Source organism: Colletotrichum gloeosporioides (assembly GCF_011800055.1).
Source record: "Colletotrichum gloeosporioides strain Lc1 chromosome Unknown consensus_117, whole genome shotgun sequence".
Lineage (NCBI taxonomy): Eukaryota > Fungi > Ascomycota > Sordariomycetes > Glomerellales > Glomerellaceae > Colletotrichum > Colletotrichum gloeosporioides.
Genome location: NW_025544762.1, coordinates 15979 through 30272, shown reverse-complemented (window position 1 = coordinate 30272; position 14294 = coordinate 15979). Strand labels below are relative to the sequence as shown.

Here is a 14294-nt window from a genome sequence, read left to right as displayed (position 1 = left end):
GTATCCCACCACGACACCGAGCCTCACCTTGATTGACCGAAACTAGCACGTGATATACCCCGTGACGCCGGCGCGCTTTGGTTCGCGACGAGGCTGGGTCCCCCGGCGGAGCCAATCCCAGGCATGGCACGGCTGCGGTACAGCTTGTCTATCGACCATCCAAGCAACACCATTACGAGCGTCGCATTGCTTCGCTCAATTGAGGTCGCAGACCTGAGAATATCTGTCGCGAGTATACGCAGTCGACGCATATATCGCGAAGTCCTGGTGTCTCGACATAGCTCGCGCAAAACCACGACCCGACCGGACGTCCTACGCGCATCGCGACAGTGTCAACTTGGCCAAACCGTAAAAAAAACGTCGCATAATCTTTGTTTTGTTATTTTGTTGTAAACTGTAGAGTCCAAAATGGCGCCCGGCGTAAGTTACATGGCTTAGTTTGCTTTCCAAATACCGCATGCACCCTTGCGTCTAACACAGGAATCTCCTGCAGACTCGACGCGCGAACCGCAGCGGCTACGCCGAACACGATGACTTCGAGGGCCTTCCCGTCCGCCAATGGCGCCAGGAGTGGGTGAACGTCCAGCCGCCCCAACAGACCGAGACAACGCAAAAGAACGACATCTGGGACGTCGAGCTCCCGTGGGGCATGCCCAAGGACGCGGGCCTGCTGCCGCAACACAGCCAGGACCTGCTGCGCGCGGCGCGGTCCGGTGTTCTGTACAAGCGCCCTGCTCCGACGGAGGACGACGAGGAAAACGCGGACGCGGTGGCTGAGAAGCCCGAGAAGAAGGAGGACGAGACCGCCGACAAGGGTTTCCAGATCAAGGTGTGGAAGCAGATCAACCGTAACTCGGAGGGTACTGCGGTCTCGCATCTCGCGAAGCGCAGGAAGGGCACGGTCACGATCTCGTCCAAGACGGTTGCCGCAACGCCTGTCGGCGCGACGGTTACTAGGGCTACCGTGAGGAAGATGGATGCCGCGGGCAACCCGTACACGCAGGAGATCACGCTGCAGGATGGGCAGCAGGTCGAGGGCGAGATCATCTCGACGACGGTGGTGCCTGCTGCGGCCCTCGATCCGGCGCAGCAGCAGCCCCAGCGCGTCAGACGGCCGCCACCGCCCAAGAAGAAGAACAAGCCTGGTCCTGGGCGTGGGCGCAAGAAGAAGAATCTGCCTCTGCCTGCGCCGGTTCCTGGTGCACCGGCCGTTCCCAGCGCTGCGCCGCCTGTGGAGGGTGCTCCAGTCGTACCCAAGGTGGAGGGATCCGAAGGACCAGAGAACGTGAGTAGACATTTGTTCATATTTGCGGGACCGCCACTGACTGTGCCCAGGGTGTTATTAAGCAGGAGCGCGAAGATTCGAACAAACCAGACAGCGAGATGGCCGACAATGATGACGATGAGGAGGGTGATGATGATGGTGACGACGGAGATGATGGCGACGACAACGAGGAGGAGCAGCGTGAGGGCGAGAACACAGACAGTCAAAGCCAAGACCACGAGATGAAGGACGCATCTCCATCCATTCCGACACCGACAGTGGTAGACGCATCGATTGTATCGACCGAACCCGAGTCGCCCTTGGCCAGCCGGTCTGGGCAACCTCCAAACCCCATCAACCTCGCGCCACCCCTTCCCGCCATGCATTTGGCAAACGCCTCGCCAAGGGGAAGTCCTCTCAAGAACGTTGTGTTGCCCTCTCCCACCGAGCCGTCACCACAAATTTCACCCATTGCGGACATCTTGGCCCCCTCTGCTGCCACGGCCGCGATCACATCCGAGGCTCCTGCAGCTCCCGCAGTCCCGGAGGCCCCCGCCGTCCCTGAAGCTGCTCCCGTCCCAGAGCCATTCCCAGTTCCAGTTCCTGCGCCAGTCGTCGAGTCTCAGCAGGAGGATGTGAACATGGCCGATCAGCCCGAGCCCGCTCCCGAGGCATCAGCTGAGCAGCCGCCGGCCCCTGCGTCTGAGCAGCTACCCCTGGATACGGCTCCGGAGACGGTCAATGAGACGTACATTCCGCCTGCCGAGAAGGTCGGCGATATCGTCTCACCAATGGCAGAGACGAGGTCTACCTTTTCTCTGGCAACCACGGCAGAGACAGAAGGCTCCGGGTCAAGGATAGAAAGCGCCGATCAGACCATTGCGTCGAACGATGCTCCTCAGGAGGATTCGATGGCTCTGGATATTCCTGAAATTCCCGAAGCCTCTCAGGCACCCGAGAGCGTCTCTGTTCCCGAGGTCACTGACGCTCAGCCAGCCGCCAAGTCACCATCAGCTCCGGCTGTCGATGAGCAGCCCGCTCCCTTGGTCCAGGAGGACTCGGAGATGAAGGACGAGAGCGCGCCAGCCCCGTCAGTTGCTACTGAGCAGCTTTCCTTCCCAGATCCTGTGCAAGAGAAAGAAACGAGCGAGCCCATGGTTGAGGATATCCCTGCGACTGTTGCACCTACGGAACCTGAGCATCACCCCGAGCCCATCAAGTCGCCTGTGAAGTCTCCCGTCAAGTCACCACTGAAGTCACCTGAGCCTGCTGTTGCACCCATTGAGCCTTTACCGCCGATCGAGGCGCCGGCGGATGTCCCGAGCGATGCACTCACTCAAGCACTGGATCTGCCGCCCGTCGAGACACCTGCGGAGGTTCCAGTTGAGGCGCCTGCACCAGCACCCGTCGAACCCACAGTTGAGCCCGAAGCGCCTGCGGAAGAGCTCCCTGTTGATATCCCTGTTGATATCCCCGTCGACAATCCTGCCGATGTTCCCATGGATACTTCAGTTGATGTTCCCATCGAGACAGCCACAGAGCCCCAGGTGGACACAGCCGTCAACCCCTCCGGCGAGGCTCTCATCGAAGCTCCGACACAGCTGCCCGCTGACGCCCCACCAGCGCCCATTGAACCGCCAGTACAGACAATCGTCGAGCCCCCGACTGAGCCTTCCGCCGAGATCCCGACAGCGGAACCCGAGGCCAACCCGCCTGCCGCCGCGGAAGTGCCACTCGTCCCCGTGGTAGACGAAGGCCCCGACTTGTTGGCTGGTTTGGAGACGGAGCTAGACCGCCAGGCCGAGATGAGCAAGTCTCCGCTGCCCGAACCACCGGCTGCCCCGCACCCGGAGCCTGCCGAGTTGCCGCATGTAGAGAACCCGGTGCCTCTGCCTGAGGTTCCTCCCGTTGAGCCAGAGAAGCCTGCTGAGGAGCCACCGAAGGTGCCTACTCCTGAGCCCGCAGCTGCACCTGTGCCGGAGCCTGCGCCTGAGACGGCCCCTGCTGCCGATCCGACACCGGCGACTGAAGCCCCTGCCTCTGGGGAGCCTGCTGCCCGGAGCGACGACCCTGAGAAGAAGACGGAGACGAAGACGGATGAGCCTGCTGACCCTTAGTTGAAAAAGGTGGTCATTCCTTCTATCGTGTGCCGATGGGTGCCGAGGCGTTGGGTGCTTTGAGTGTGTTATTGTAAGCGCGGTATTGCCCCTGTATATGTATGTTCAAGAGGATGGTGTGTGTAGACGTATAGTTTGAACACTGGTAAACAGCCGCCATGGCATGATGATTTTCGCTATCCGATTAAGAGTTTCGATTCGTGCCCTGTGTTCAGCCCGATCACAAGCGGTTACAACAGTGGTTTTGATACTATCGATCTCACGTTTGAGATTTGCTTTCGCAAAGAATTTTAGCTTATGCCTTGGAGTGCGAGAATATCAGTATTTCATGTTCACGTCAAGTTTGTATATACAAAGCAATATGTACAGCTCAAATTTCTAACGTGTAGACATCATTCACCACTCCAGGACGATGCTATCCCAGATGAAACCCCTCCACGTCGTGTTCCTCGTCAGCTGGAACGTAACCTCGTTATCCTCCCCCGTCTTCAGCAGCGCTGCGGGCACGGGGAACTCGAAGAAGCGCCACTCGCCGCCCAGCGTCGCGCTGCGGTACACGGAGGGGTCGTTCAGCAGGCCCGAGGTCGAGTCCGCGCCCACCGCGCCGCTGGTTAGGTTGCCCACCTGCTGCCCGTTGACGAGCACCACGCTGCTGGCGCCGGTGGAGTAGCCGCCCAGCGAGACGATCAGGTTCGCCGTCTCCGGGGCCGGGGAGGGCGCGGAGGGGACGGGGAAGCGGATCGTGTAGTTGCCCTGGTGCGTCTGCCCGTAGCACCAGTCGCTCGGGGCGGACTTGCCGACTTCGTAGAGGATGTCGGCCGGGCAGGAGGCGATGACGGCGTGCGCGTAGGGGGGATTGCCGCCGTGCGTGAAGCCGAGGGATGTGCGGTCGAAGTCGCCGACTTGGAAGAGGCGCTGGCGCTTGGAGACGGCCCAGTGGAGGGTGCCGAGGTCGGTTGTCTTCGAGTCCGTGACGGAGACGTCGTTGAAGATGATGTGCGTGGTCACGTCCGCGAGGGCGTCGCCGGCGGACCAGGCTTGCAGGGCGTAGCCGGCCGCGGCGACGCGCACATGCGGGATCGAGAAGGAGCCGGAGGCGTCGGCGTGGGTCGTGTAGTAGTAGTCGCTGCCCATGTCGAGGGCGGTCTTGTTGGGGTGGTTGTCGCCGAGGAAGACGGCGGCGCCGGCGGCGGGGCGGCCGTCAGAGAGGAGGAGTTTGCCGGTGACGGTGCCGCGGGCGTGGTAGGCCTTGTCGGCGAGCCAGGGGTACGGCCAGGCGGCGGACTCGGTCTTGGCGCGGGCCTCGGCGTTGGCGGGGGAGCCGTCGTTGAGGTACCACAGCCAGGGCCCCCACATCTTGCCCTCGGGGAAGACGTCGACGGCGGAGACCTGGAAGTGCGTGCCGTGGACCATGTTGAGCTGGACGGCGTCGCCGGTGGCGCTCTCGCGGTGGACCATGAGCTCCTGCTTGAGGTGGTTGCCGTTGTAGTAGTCCTTGCCGGGGTTGATGTACCAGCTGCCGATGTCGGGGCCGTAGACGCCGTAGGCGGTCTGGTTGCGGACGAGGTCGGAGAAGTCGTACTTGGTGATGTAGCCGTCGCCCTGAGGGTTCAGCCAGGTCTCGTCCTGGACCTTGTTCTGCGGGAGGTAGTCCGCGAGGGCGGGGAGCGGCTTGTCGTGGAGGGCGGTCTTGCCGTTGGGGAAGGAGGCGTTGTCGAGGCGCCAGAGGGTGCGAAACTCGCCGAGGGTGGGCAGGGCGCGGTTGACGAAGTACTGGTAGGCGCCGGGCAGGCCTTGGAAGATGACCCAGTGGAAGTCGCCGTCGGTGGCGGTGAACTTGACGTCGATGAAGGGGGTGCCTTCGTGCGTGCCCTTGTGGGCGATGGAGGCGGAGGACCAGGCGATATCGTTTGCCGCGCCGTCTGGGGGGTTGTGTTAGTCGTTCTGTCGATATATGGGTAGGATTCAGGGGAGGGAGAGACGTACTGTAGCTCACGTAGTGGCCGACCGCGTCGCCGACGAGGTCGCGGTCCTTGTAGTACAGCTTCACGCCGTACTTGAGGCCCTGCGTCATGTTCCAGACGTCATTGCCGATGATCCAGGTCTGGTTGTTGACCTGCTTCAGGAAGGGCTCGGCCTTGGCAGCCGGCGCCGCGGACGCGCCGGAGACGAGACCCGTCAGGGCCGTGGCGAGGAGTGCGGCGGTCCTCATCGTGTCGGTGAAGCGATCGTCAACGTGTTTGAGGTATGAGCTGGGCGACTGAAGACTTCTTCAGACGAAAACCGGCCATGGCGGGCGAGATCTCGGTATTTCAACCGCCTTCGCGACTCAAGACCCCGAGGTTCCAAGCTTTCATTACCCCGACTTTTCGACCCCGGATTGGCGTTCTTGCATGGCGAGCATGGTTCTGTTTCCCCAAACGAAGGGGTTGAGCCGCACAGCCGGCAGTCTGGTGCCGTTTACGGTTCGTTCTCCTCACCGGGACCCCTCACGATTGACTCGCTTGAGGGCAGGGCGACAGGAGAGCATGAGGGGCGAAGCTTTAGCTTGGCCTAGCTCGTTGCCTCATTTCTCAATTGGGTGTTTGGACGACGTCAGCTGTCGACGAAGCAAGGTTGCTGGCCCCCCCGGTTCTCCGCATTGGAGAAGATGGGGTTTGAGCGGCGAGCCGTGATGGGTGGAAAATAGGCCCGGTGAGGTTTTGGTTTTGCCCTTCGGGTGATTGGGAGATTGGAGAGGGCTTCTAGGGTCCTGGGATCAGCCAAGCCAACGGTGCTGTGTGTTGAGATGGATTGTCCCGACTTCGGGGTACCAGCTGCCGAGATGGGTGCCTGAGCCGCGGACGCGATTTGGGGGCTGGGGGGAGGTGTTGCCGGGCTTCCGGGGACGGATATAAGAGATGACATCCGGAGGGATTGTTCCAAGAAGCTCTCGCGTCTTTCTAACCTGAAGCATTCTTAATCTTAGGAATGCAGTACAGAAGATGAAAGGGTAGAGCACCATGCTACCATGGTGATGGCAGACGTTCACTCACTTGACACTTGTGTTGTGTACGACTCTGCACAAAACAGCAACCACGCAGTTTTAGAGTTATCTTGCAGTCGGGCCCCCAGCAGATATGCTGCACACGTTTGGCTTGGCACAGGCCCAGAGACAACTTACACAAAGCGAGGTTGGACCCTCGTTCAATCCCTCGTTCGAATTGCCAGTAGTGCAGAAAGCTTGTTTCCTCTACACGTGCAACGACGAGGTCGCATGCAGCAGGCTCGTACCATACGTCCCGGAAGTCCCACTTGAAACACTTGGTTTTCTGCCCAACGGCGTCTTGGTGGTAACGGGTCAGGAGGTTGGGCAGAAGATGCTACCGAGCGGAAGAGTTGTGTTAAATGAGCGTGTATCAAGCAGAAAGGTTGATTTGAGCAGGATAGTCAAGGATAGCCAGGTGAATACGCTCGGAGATTTGACGGGAAATGCACAGAACTCCGGGGCAGGACGGGGATGGCCGATTACCTAACGAGTGATTAGGTCATCGTTGAAAGGCAAGCCTCAGGAGGGGTGGCGTACGGAACACCAGCCACAGATACTGTTTTCGCTTAGCGGCTTTCGTTTTCGTATGTGCGGTGGTTCAAAGGCTCCCGCCTACGTTGGCCATCTTTGTGCCTTCCAGCGCTGGCAACGTTTTCAGATGGGAGGAGGTCTTTGAAGTCCACACGATGTTGTCAAATCAGCGCGCCGTTCTCCACGAGAATAGAATAGAGCGGCCCATTGTCCCAGGGCCACGGATAGTACCGCACCGCGCCAACCTCCAACGCCAGTGGCAACCTGATCAACACTTGGGCCCGTCCTATCGATCGCGCCGCGCACAGAGGGACCCCTTCCAGTCCCTCGGTCTAGCCCCTTCCCTATTCGTGTCTTGACCAAAACCTCGCCAACTACAAGTCCTGATATCAGACGGAGGGGACAACCGCAGTGAAAGATTGAAATGCCAAGACGGCGACGGCGAACATTGGATCGTTCGCCCGTCCCCGTCTGATGGAATGCAAAGACGACAGTCCGGCGCCCGGTCAGTGAAAGACACGGCCGACTCGACATCCGATGCAGCTCCCGTCCCCATTCATAAAAAGATGCCCATGTTTTCCTGAGAAACGTGGTGTGTGATAACAAGGGCCCCGCGGAGAAGCCATCAACGTATATTGTGGCTTACGCCCAATACGCCCTAGAGCAGGTAAATCGGTATCATCCGAAAGGAGCCAGGATAATCAAAAGAGAGTTGTGTTTTAGTGCAAAACAGCGTCGGTCCCTGCAGGGCAAGATCAACGCCGGCGCCCTCCGCACTTCAGGACTCGACTGGGCCGGACAAGCCACCGCAACGGATCGCAACGCGAACGAAGGCCCAAGCGCGTGGACCCAATTCGTATTCAGCATAGTTCATTGTCATTTCCCATTATCTATCTGGCTGTTGACCTGCATGTGTGCATGTGTATATCTCATTGGAGCATACGTGTGGAAAGGGGTCAGAAGGCAGGCCGGTGGACGAGGAACAGGGCAGCGGGCGTGCTCCGTACATGTCCGGAATAAAGAAAACAGGCAGGAGAGGGGACGCAGAGAGATGAGATTGCGGGAAACAAAAAGGGCACATGGCTCAACTCAGCTCGGAGCGTTGAAAATGAAATCGTCGATCCGCCGATTTCTATACCCGTTTTGGCCCCCACCCAATAGTGCAGGTGCAGGTACTTACGAATAGCAGCGTGCTGCTAAGTGTGTGCTCTCGGCGGATATCACCCTAATCCAATTTTTACGGCGTCCGCAGTGGCCTACTTTCCTACAGACGGTCCCGCATGACGTTAATCATCCATCATCGCAACTAAACTGACTCGCCGACAACTTGCAAGGGCAGCCTCCAGGGATGTCCAGCGATATCTGTACACACAAGAGGTCCGTCGAGACAACACTATGCACCAGCCGCATCCCAGTCCATGCTCCCAGGAGAATGGCGGGCGGCCACATCCACCACCACCGGGTCGCCGTCCCGTGCGAACTTCAGATGCTGTCCACAGTCCACCACCGCCCCAGAAACCATCACCCGCCAGTGTTCCACCGGGGCGGTCGAGACGCGGCCGTTGGTTTTTAATTTCTCCTCTGCCGTGGAACAGCGCCTCACTGCCGGTGCTGACGGAGGCACTTCCTAGCGCTCCAGAGTGGTAGCTACGAGAGAGACCCCTGCTCACGACCCCCAACTTCGAGGTCTGTGCCACACGCAGCTCTCTCTCTCTCTTCTTCTTTCTCCTTGACCTAACGAGGGAGGCAGCTCGCATTGTCCACCTCTCCAAGCTTGGCATTTCTTCTCTCGGAGAGAGTGAGTCTTTCTTCAATCTTGCAAGCACGTGTGGACCGTTCGCCGTCTTTTTACCCCCCGTCTTCGGTTCGTCGAGTCGCCCATCCCGGCTGGACAAACCCGCACCCCCTTACCTCCAGCTGGAGTTGGTTCGCTTCAGCTCGCTTCGTCCAATTCTTCAGTCAAAAGAGGACAAGTTCGTCCATCCAAGAGACGTAACGTTTCCTGCCGAGTGGCCCGCAGCCCGCTTGACGCCATCAAATTCGCGGCAGACTGCAGTGCCGATCTCTGACGCGCCTCCAGCAGCGACCAGCCGGTAAACTCTAAAAACTCACGCTTGAACCCTTTCAGGCTCAGGGGGGACAGGCACACACGGCGGTACATACATGCCTACGGTACTTAACTTACTAAGTTACCTTACTTGCCTAGTAGAGGGAGGGCTAGAGCCTAACAGTTTGGGGCTGCTCAAATCTCAATCAAATCTTCGAAACCTGGCCGAGATCGACGGCCCGGTGGTGCTTTGCTTCGCTCTGCTGCGGTGCTTTGCTTGATGGAGATACCCACTCTCGCGCCTCTCGACCTCTTTGATTCTTCAACAATTGGAATGTCATCATCCAGCACACCACCATAACCACCACGCATCTCTCTCTCTCTCATTCTCTCGTTCGCCACCTCCCCCCCCCCCTTCGCCTATAATCCTGCCGTCTGCCCAACCAACCCCCACGCCCTGTCACACGTCAAGCCATCGTCCCGGGACGCGGAACAGCAGCAAGCTACTCTCTAGCTGCTGATTGCTCGCTCCTTACGCGACCGGCTCCGTTCTCCGCGAATCCTTCGTGCCAATCACTAGGAGATCTCGTTCCCACCGATCGAAAAGGCAGTTCCCACATCACATCCCCGCGGCTGGCTCTCCGTCCGTCCAACCTGCCTGCCTTGCTACCTGCCTCAGACACAGGCCACCTTCGCCCGGCAGACGTCCATCGTCGTCCCAGGCCACCAAAAAACCTGAGCAACCGTCGTCCAGATGCGCAATGGACCTGGATGAAGACGCCAAGCCGAACCTGATGGCATTGGACATGAGCGCGAGCGCGAGCGTCAGGAGCGACTCCCTCAACGCGTTCGACCACCCTGACATGCAGCAGCAGGGGCCGAAAGCACCCATCAAGCGCAGAGCCCCAATCGCCTGCCGAAGGTTTGTCACACCCGTTCCACGGGAGCAGCCTCGCCTCGCCTCGCTCCCCGAACCGCAGTTGAAGTGAACGAGCTAAGAAATCCGTTCGCGCAGATGCCGACGAATGAGAAGCAAATGCATCCATGATAAAGCCCAACCCCCGTGCAAGTCCTGTGCCGAAGCAGGCTTGCAGGCGAGTGACTGGTATGGTACCGAGCAGCCGCCGCCGCCCCGAGAGTGACGATCCCAATGCGGCCACCCAGCTAACCCGCAACCACAGTGTCTTCCCGCAACGCGGCCAGCCAGACCTCGACCGCGAATATCGGCACCCGCGCCTGCGGGCCGAGAAGGCCGCCAAACGCGAAGCCGACAAGGCTCGACGCAGCGCTGCCTCTGACGGCGTCCCCCGGGGCCCAGGCGCGCCGGCCGCCCGGAAGCCCGCGGACGAGTGGGCCCTGCTCCCGCCGCTCCCCGAGATCATCGACGCCGTCCACGTCTTCACGAGCAAGTACTTCCAGCTCGGCTTCATCCCGAAGGAGCTGCTGCCCCAGCAGCTGCACCGCGACCACCGCTCCGTCAGCGTGTTCCTTGTGCTCGGCATCCTCAGCGTCTCGGCGCGCTTCTCGCCCACGCTGACCGAGCGGTACGGCGGGGAGATGAAGGCCGTCGACTTCTTCATGGAACGGGCGAGCAGCCTGGCGTTGAATGAGCTGTACCAGGAGCCCACGCTAGAGAGGTGCCAGGCGTTCTATCTGCTGAGTCTGGCGCAGCAGGGCAGCGGGTGGAGGAACCGGAGTTATGTAGGTGTTGATGTCCGGTTCGACTATCCGTTTCTGTGCTGATTCTCGGTAGATCAACATTGGGATTGCCACGAGAATGGCCGTTCTGATGCATCTGCATCGGGAAGAGTTCTACAAAATGAAGAATCCTACCAGAGAGATGATCATCAGGGCAGAGTCGGCAAGGAGAACTTTGGTGAGTTGAGACACCGTCTAAAGCGATGACAAAACGCTAACCATGTGTAGTGGATGCTTCACAGTCCGTAGCCCAACCTCTTCAGATTTTGATGATTATCACTGACACATTCACAGGCCAGGATAACCTCCACTGCGGCGCCTTGTCGCCCGTCTCCCTCGCCGCCAACGACATCACCGCCCTCCTCCCCAGCAACGAGGACGACTTCGCCAACGGCCGCGAGCCGTACTCCCGCGCAGCTCTCGAGGACACGCCACCGGCGCGCGACAACCCGTCCCTGATTCACCAGCCCTCCCGGTCGCTCTTCGCAAGCCTGATCCAGGCACACTACTACTGGGGCAAGGTTGCCCGGCGGGCAATGGCGACGATGAAGAGCGCCAACCCCTGGGACCCGACGAGCGAGTACGCGATCATGGCGAAGCAGCTCATGAACTGGGAACACCAGCTTCCCGCCGACCACCGGTGGAGCATGGTGCTGCTGAAGGGACACAAGACTGTTGGCGAGGACTTGGTGGGTTTTGCGATTCACGGCCATTGGAATGGGGGCTTTGGCTGATTTTTATAGGCCTATCTGGGTGTCACGATGATTACGAAGCTGTGCAACATTGTTCTGCGGAGGGCGTACTTGGATAAGTAAGGGCTCCTTCATGGGTCTGATAGGAGAACAAGCACTGACTCGAGCAGTATCATCAAGACGGACGAAAAGGACACCCAACGCCGAAGCTTCTTTTCCCAAATGTCCGACGACCTCTTCCGCAACGTTCGCGAGCTGTACGAGCAGGTTGACGCGCAGTTCAGCGTCAGGTCGTCGGAAGAGGGTGTCGGGGCCCAGATGGCGTCGTTCTGTGTTTACAGTTGCGGCTTATTTTCGACATACATGGTCAAGTACAAGAACAGTACGTGACAAGCAGAACGTTGCACGCTGCCATCATGCTAACCAGCCTAGTCTGCTCCGACAAGTCTATCGTGGCACAAGCACCAAACATGCTCCAACGCTGCATGTCCATCCTGATCGAATCCAAGCAAACGTGGCCGCTCGCGTCCCGATGGCTGGAGTCTCTAGAGCGTTTCTCGCGCGATCCCAAGGCTGCCGCGTATAGCAGCATGGCAGACGGCGTACGTTTAAAAGTCGCCATTCGTGATCCGCGAACTTGCACACTGACAGTTCACAGAATGACCGCACCCTCCGCCCATTACATCCCTCGCCCTCCACCTTCAACAAGCCCCGCGCAGAAACCCCGAAATACCAGCTCCCCGTCCCTCTCCCCGGCCCCCCAGCGACGCCCCTCAACGAGAAGAAGCCGCCGCCCCTCCGCCACAACAGCACCAGCAGCAACACATCCAACATCCTTCCCCCGCCGAGCCCGTCGCCCAGCATCCAGCAACAACACCAGCCGCAGCAACACAACGCCTCCTTCCCGCTGCCGCCCCTGAACACGCCTCAGTTGCAGCAGCAGCAACCGCTCCAGCACCAACAACACCTCTCCCCGCACCAACCACCACCGCAACAACAACACATGCACCAATTCCACCACCAACAACAACAACACCAACAGCCGCCTGCACAAAGACACCATCAACCTCCGCCCCCTCACCAGCACCAGATGCAGCAACAACAACAACACCTGCCCCCGGAGCTGCAGCAGCACTTCTCCCCCACAATGTACGCCCAGGCCCCGCCGCCTTACAGCCCCAACAACGGCATGGGCATGCTCGTCCAGGCCGCCTTCGACACCACCAACCCCATCGGCTCGCCGGGCTACGACCCGAACGTGGCTGTGTTCTACTCGTCCCCCGGCTCCGCGTCCATCACCCTTGGCCCCGGCACCGACGGCTTCGAGTGCGAGCTGCAGAGCTGGTTCGACGGCACCGCGCCCGTGCAGGCGACGAGCTGGATCGGGAACGGGGCCGCGGGGTTGGGCTGGTTCGGATCGAACTAAGACTTCCCTTTGCACAGGGGGGTAAAGCACACTTTTCGACATTTCTTCACAAATATAATCAAGATATAAGAGGAGGGATGATGAGGTCCCACGGGTTTACAAAAGATAAGGCAGGCGTCTTAGACTGGGTTCCGCAACGACATTGGATTTATCTAGAAGAGATATGGGTTGCGTTTCTACTTTCCTTCTTTTTTTAATATGGTCCGGTTATATAAGGATTCGGCGCGGCGCGAAAGAGAAAAGAAAGCAAGGGTCCGCGACGGGGAGGTTATTGTACCACAAACCCCATTTGGTAGCGGCGGCGTTTTTCTCCTTCTTTTTTTTGTTTGGGCAAGCGAAGCGAGGCAAGCGGAAAGCGGTAACTTTCTTGTTTTGTCGGTTGCTTAGAGATGAGATACCAAAGTGAAATTCTACGCTTTTTCTTTGACTTGGTTTTGGGATGTGTTTTGTGAGGTTGTGTGTTGAGGTTGCTGTGTTGTGTCACCAGGGGCGTTTACGAGTCTATAGTCACCTGGGTGCCTTGCCGTCGTTGATGCCCCGTGATGTATCTTTGTGTTCATTGTGAGACACGTTGTCATGCTTTCGACTCGTGCAGCGATCCGTATCCGCGTCCGTATCACCGAGGTATTTAAGCTGCCTCCAGGGACTGATGTGGGTGATAACAATTGCGGGAAGGTGATATATTTTCGGTATTTCCTTTCGTTCCGCCAAAGTCTGATGATTTATGGCCATTCCTGTTCGTCTCAAGTAGTACCAAGTTCTGATATATTTCCTGTATTTACAAGTTAGTATCATCATCTAGCAAGTATTCCCACCTAAATAAACCTAGGAAACCGCCGATCGAGGATATAATATGTTCAGTATGGGCAGGAATTGGTCTTTGGCCGGGAAAAGTGGATCACTTGGCCTATGGGCGTAGTACTGCCCGTCCCAGCTGTGCAGAACAAATAGCGATACGAAGCGTCCGAGAATTGCTAGAGGGGAATTCAACGAGTCTGAAGAAGATGTCGTATATTTACTGCGTACTGTAGACATCTTCAGTTCTGGGCGAGTGATCTGCTGCACCCATCATACGTCTGCATAGAGCATACGTCAGAGTGTATGAACTTAGGAGGCAAGACAATGGAAGCGAAATAGAATTCAAGCTCACAGTACACCATTGGCGGTATGGTTCCCGAGCGATACCCCCCAGCCCGATTGCGCTTCTCCTTTTTAGTCTTGGGATCCTGTCTGCGGCACGTAGTCTTCGCCAACGTCTTCGTCATGGGGGTGTTGGGTATGAATAAATATTGCAGAGGGACAGAATGTTGAAGGCAGATGCGCTTTGATGCCGATTCAAACAAGGAGTTTCTCCTGGATCATATCAAGCAAGCCTTCATCGTGCTTCAAGTGACGACTCATACTAAAGATATAGTTGCATTGCGTCTTTGCTGCCTCATAAAGATGTGGCTCACACATGCCTGTTTGTAGTGGATCTCTCAGGAGCCTGAC

General features: G+C 58.4%; 3 protein-coding genes across 3 annotated transcripts; 2 read left to right on the top strand and 1 right to left on the bottom strand.

Moving 5' to 3' along the window:
- Window positions 1-408: 408 nt before the first annotated feature.
- GCG54_00009001 (uncharacterized protein) lies at window positions 409-3381 on the top strand (the record flags this gene model as incomplete). Its single annotated transcript, XM_045408954.1, has 3 exons — window positions 409-420; window positions 494-1285; window positions 1336-3381. The coding sequence occupies 3 exons, from the start codon at window positions 409-411 to the stop codon at window positions 3379-3381; spliced, it is 2850 nt and encodes a 949-aa protein (XP_045256199.1).
- Window positions 3382-3777: 396 nt separating this feature from the next.
- GCG54_00009000 (Rhamnogalacturonate lyase) lies at window positions 3778-5593 on the bottom strand (the record flags this gene model as incomplete). Its single annotated transcript, XM_045408953.1, has 2 exons — window positions 3778-5303; window positions 5368-5593. The coding sequence occupies 2 exons, from the start codon at window positions 5591-5593 to the stop codon at window positions 3778-3780; spliced, it is 1752 nt and encodes a 583-aa protein (XP_045256198.1).
- A 4155-nt stretch (window positions 5594-9748) lies between these two features.
- On the top strand, window positions 9749-12803 carry GCG54_00008999 (uncharacterized protein; the record flags this gene model as incomplete). The annotated part of the gene is made up of 8 exons (XM_045408952.1): window positions 9749-9909; window positions 10169-10688; window positions 10741-10863; window positions 10928-11374; window positions 11429-11496; window positions 11548-11759; window positions 11810-11979; window positions 12036-12803. 8 exons carry the CDS (start codon window positions 9749-9751, stop codon window positions 12801-12803), a joined length of 2469 nt encoding a protein of 822 aa, XP_045256197.1.
- Window positions 12804-14294: the final 1491 nt, after the last annotated feature.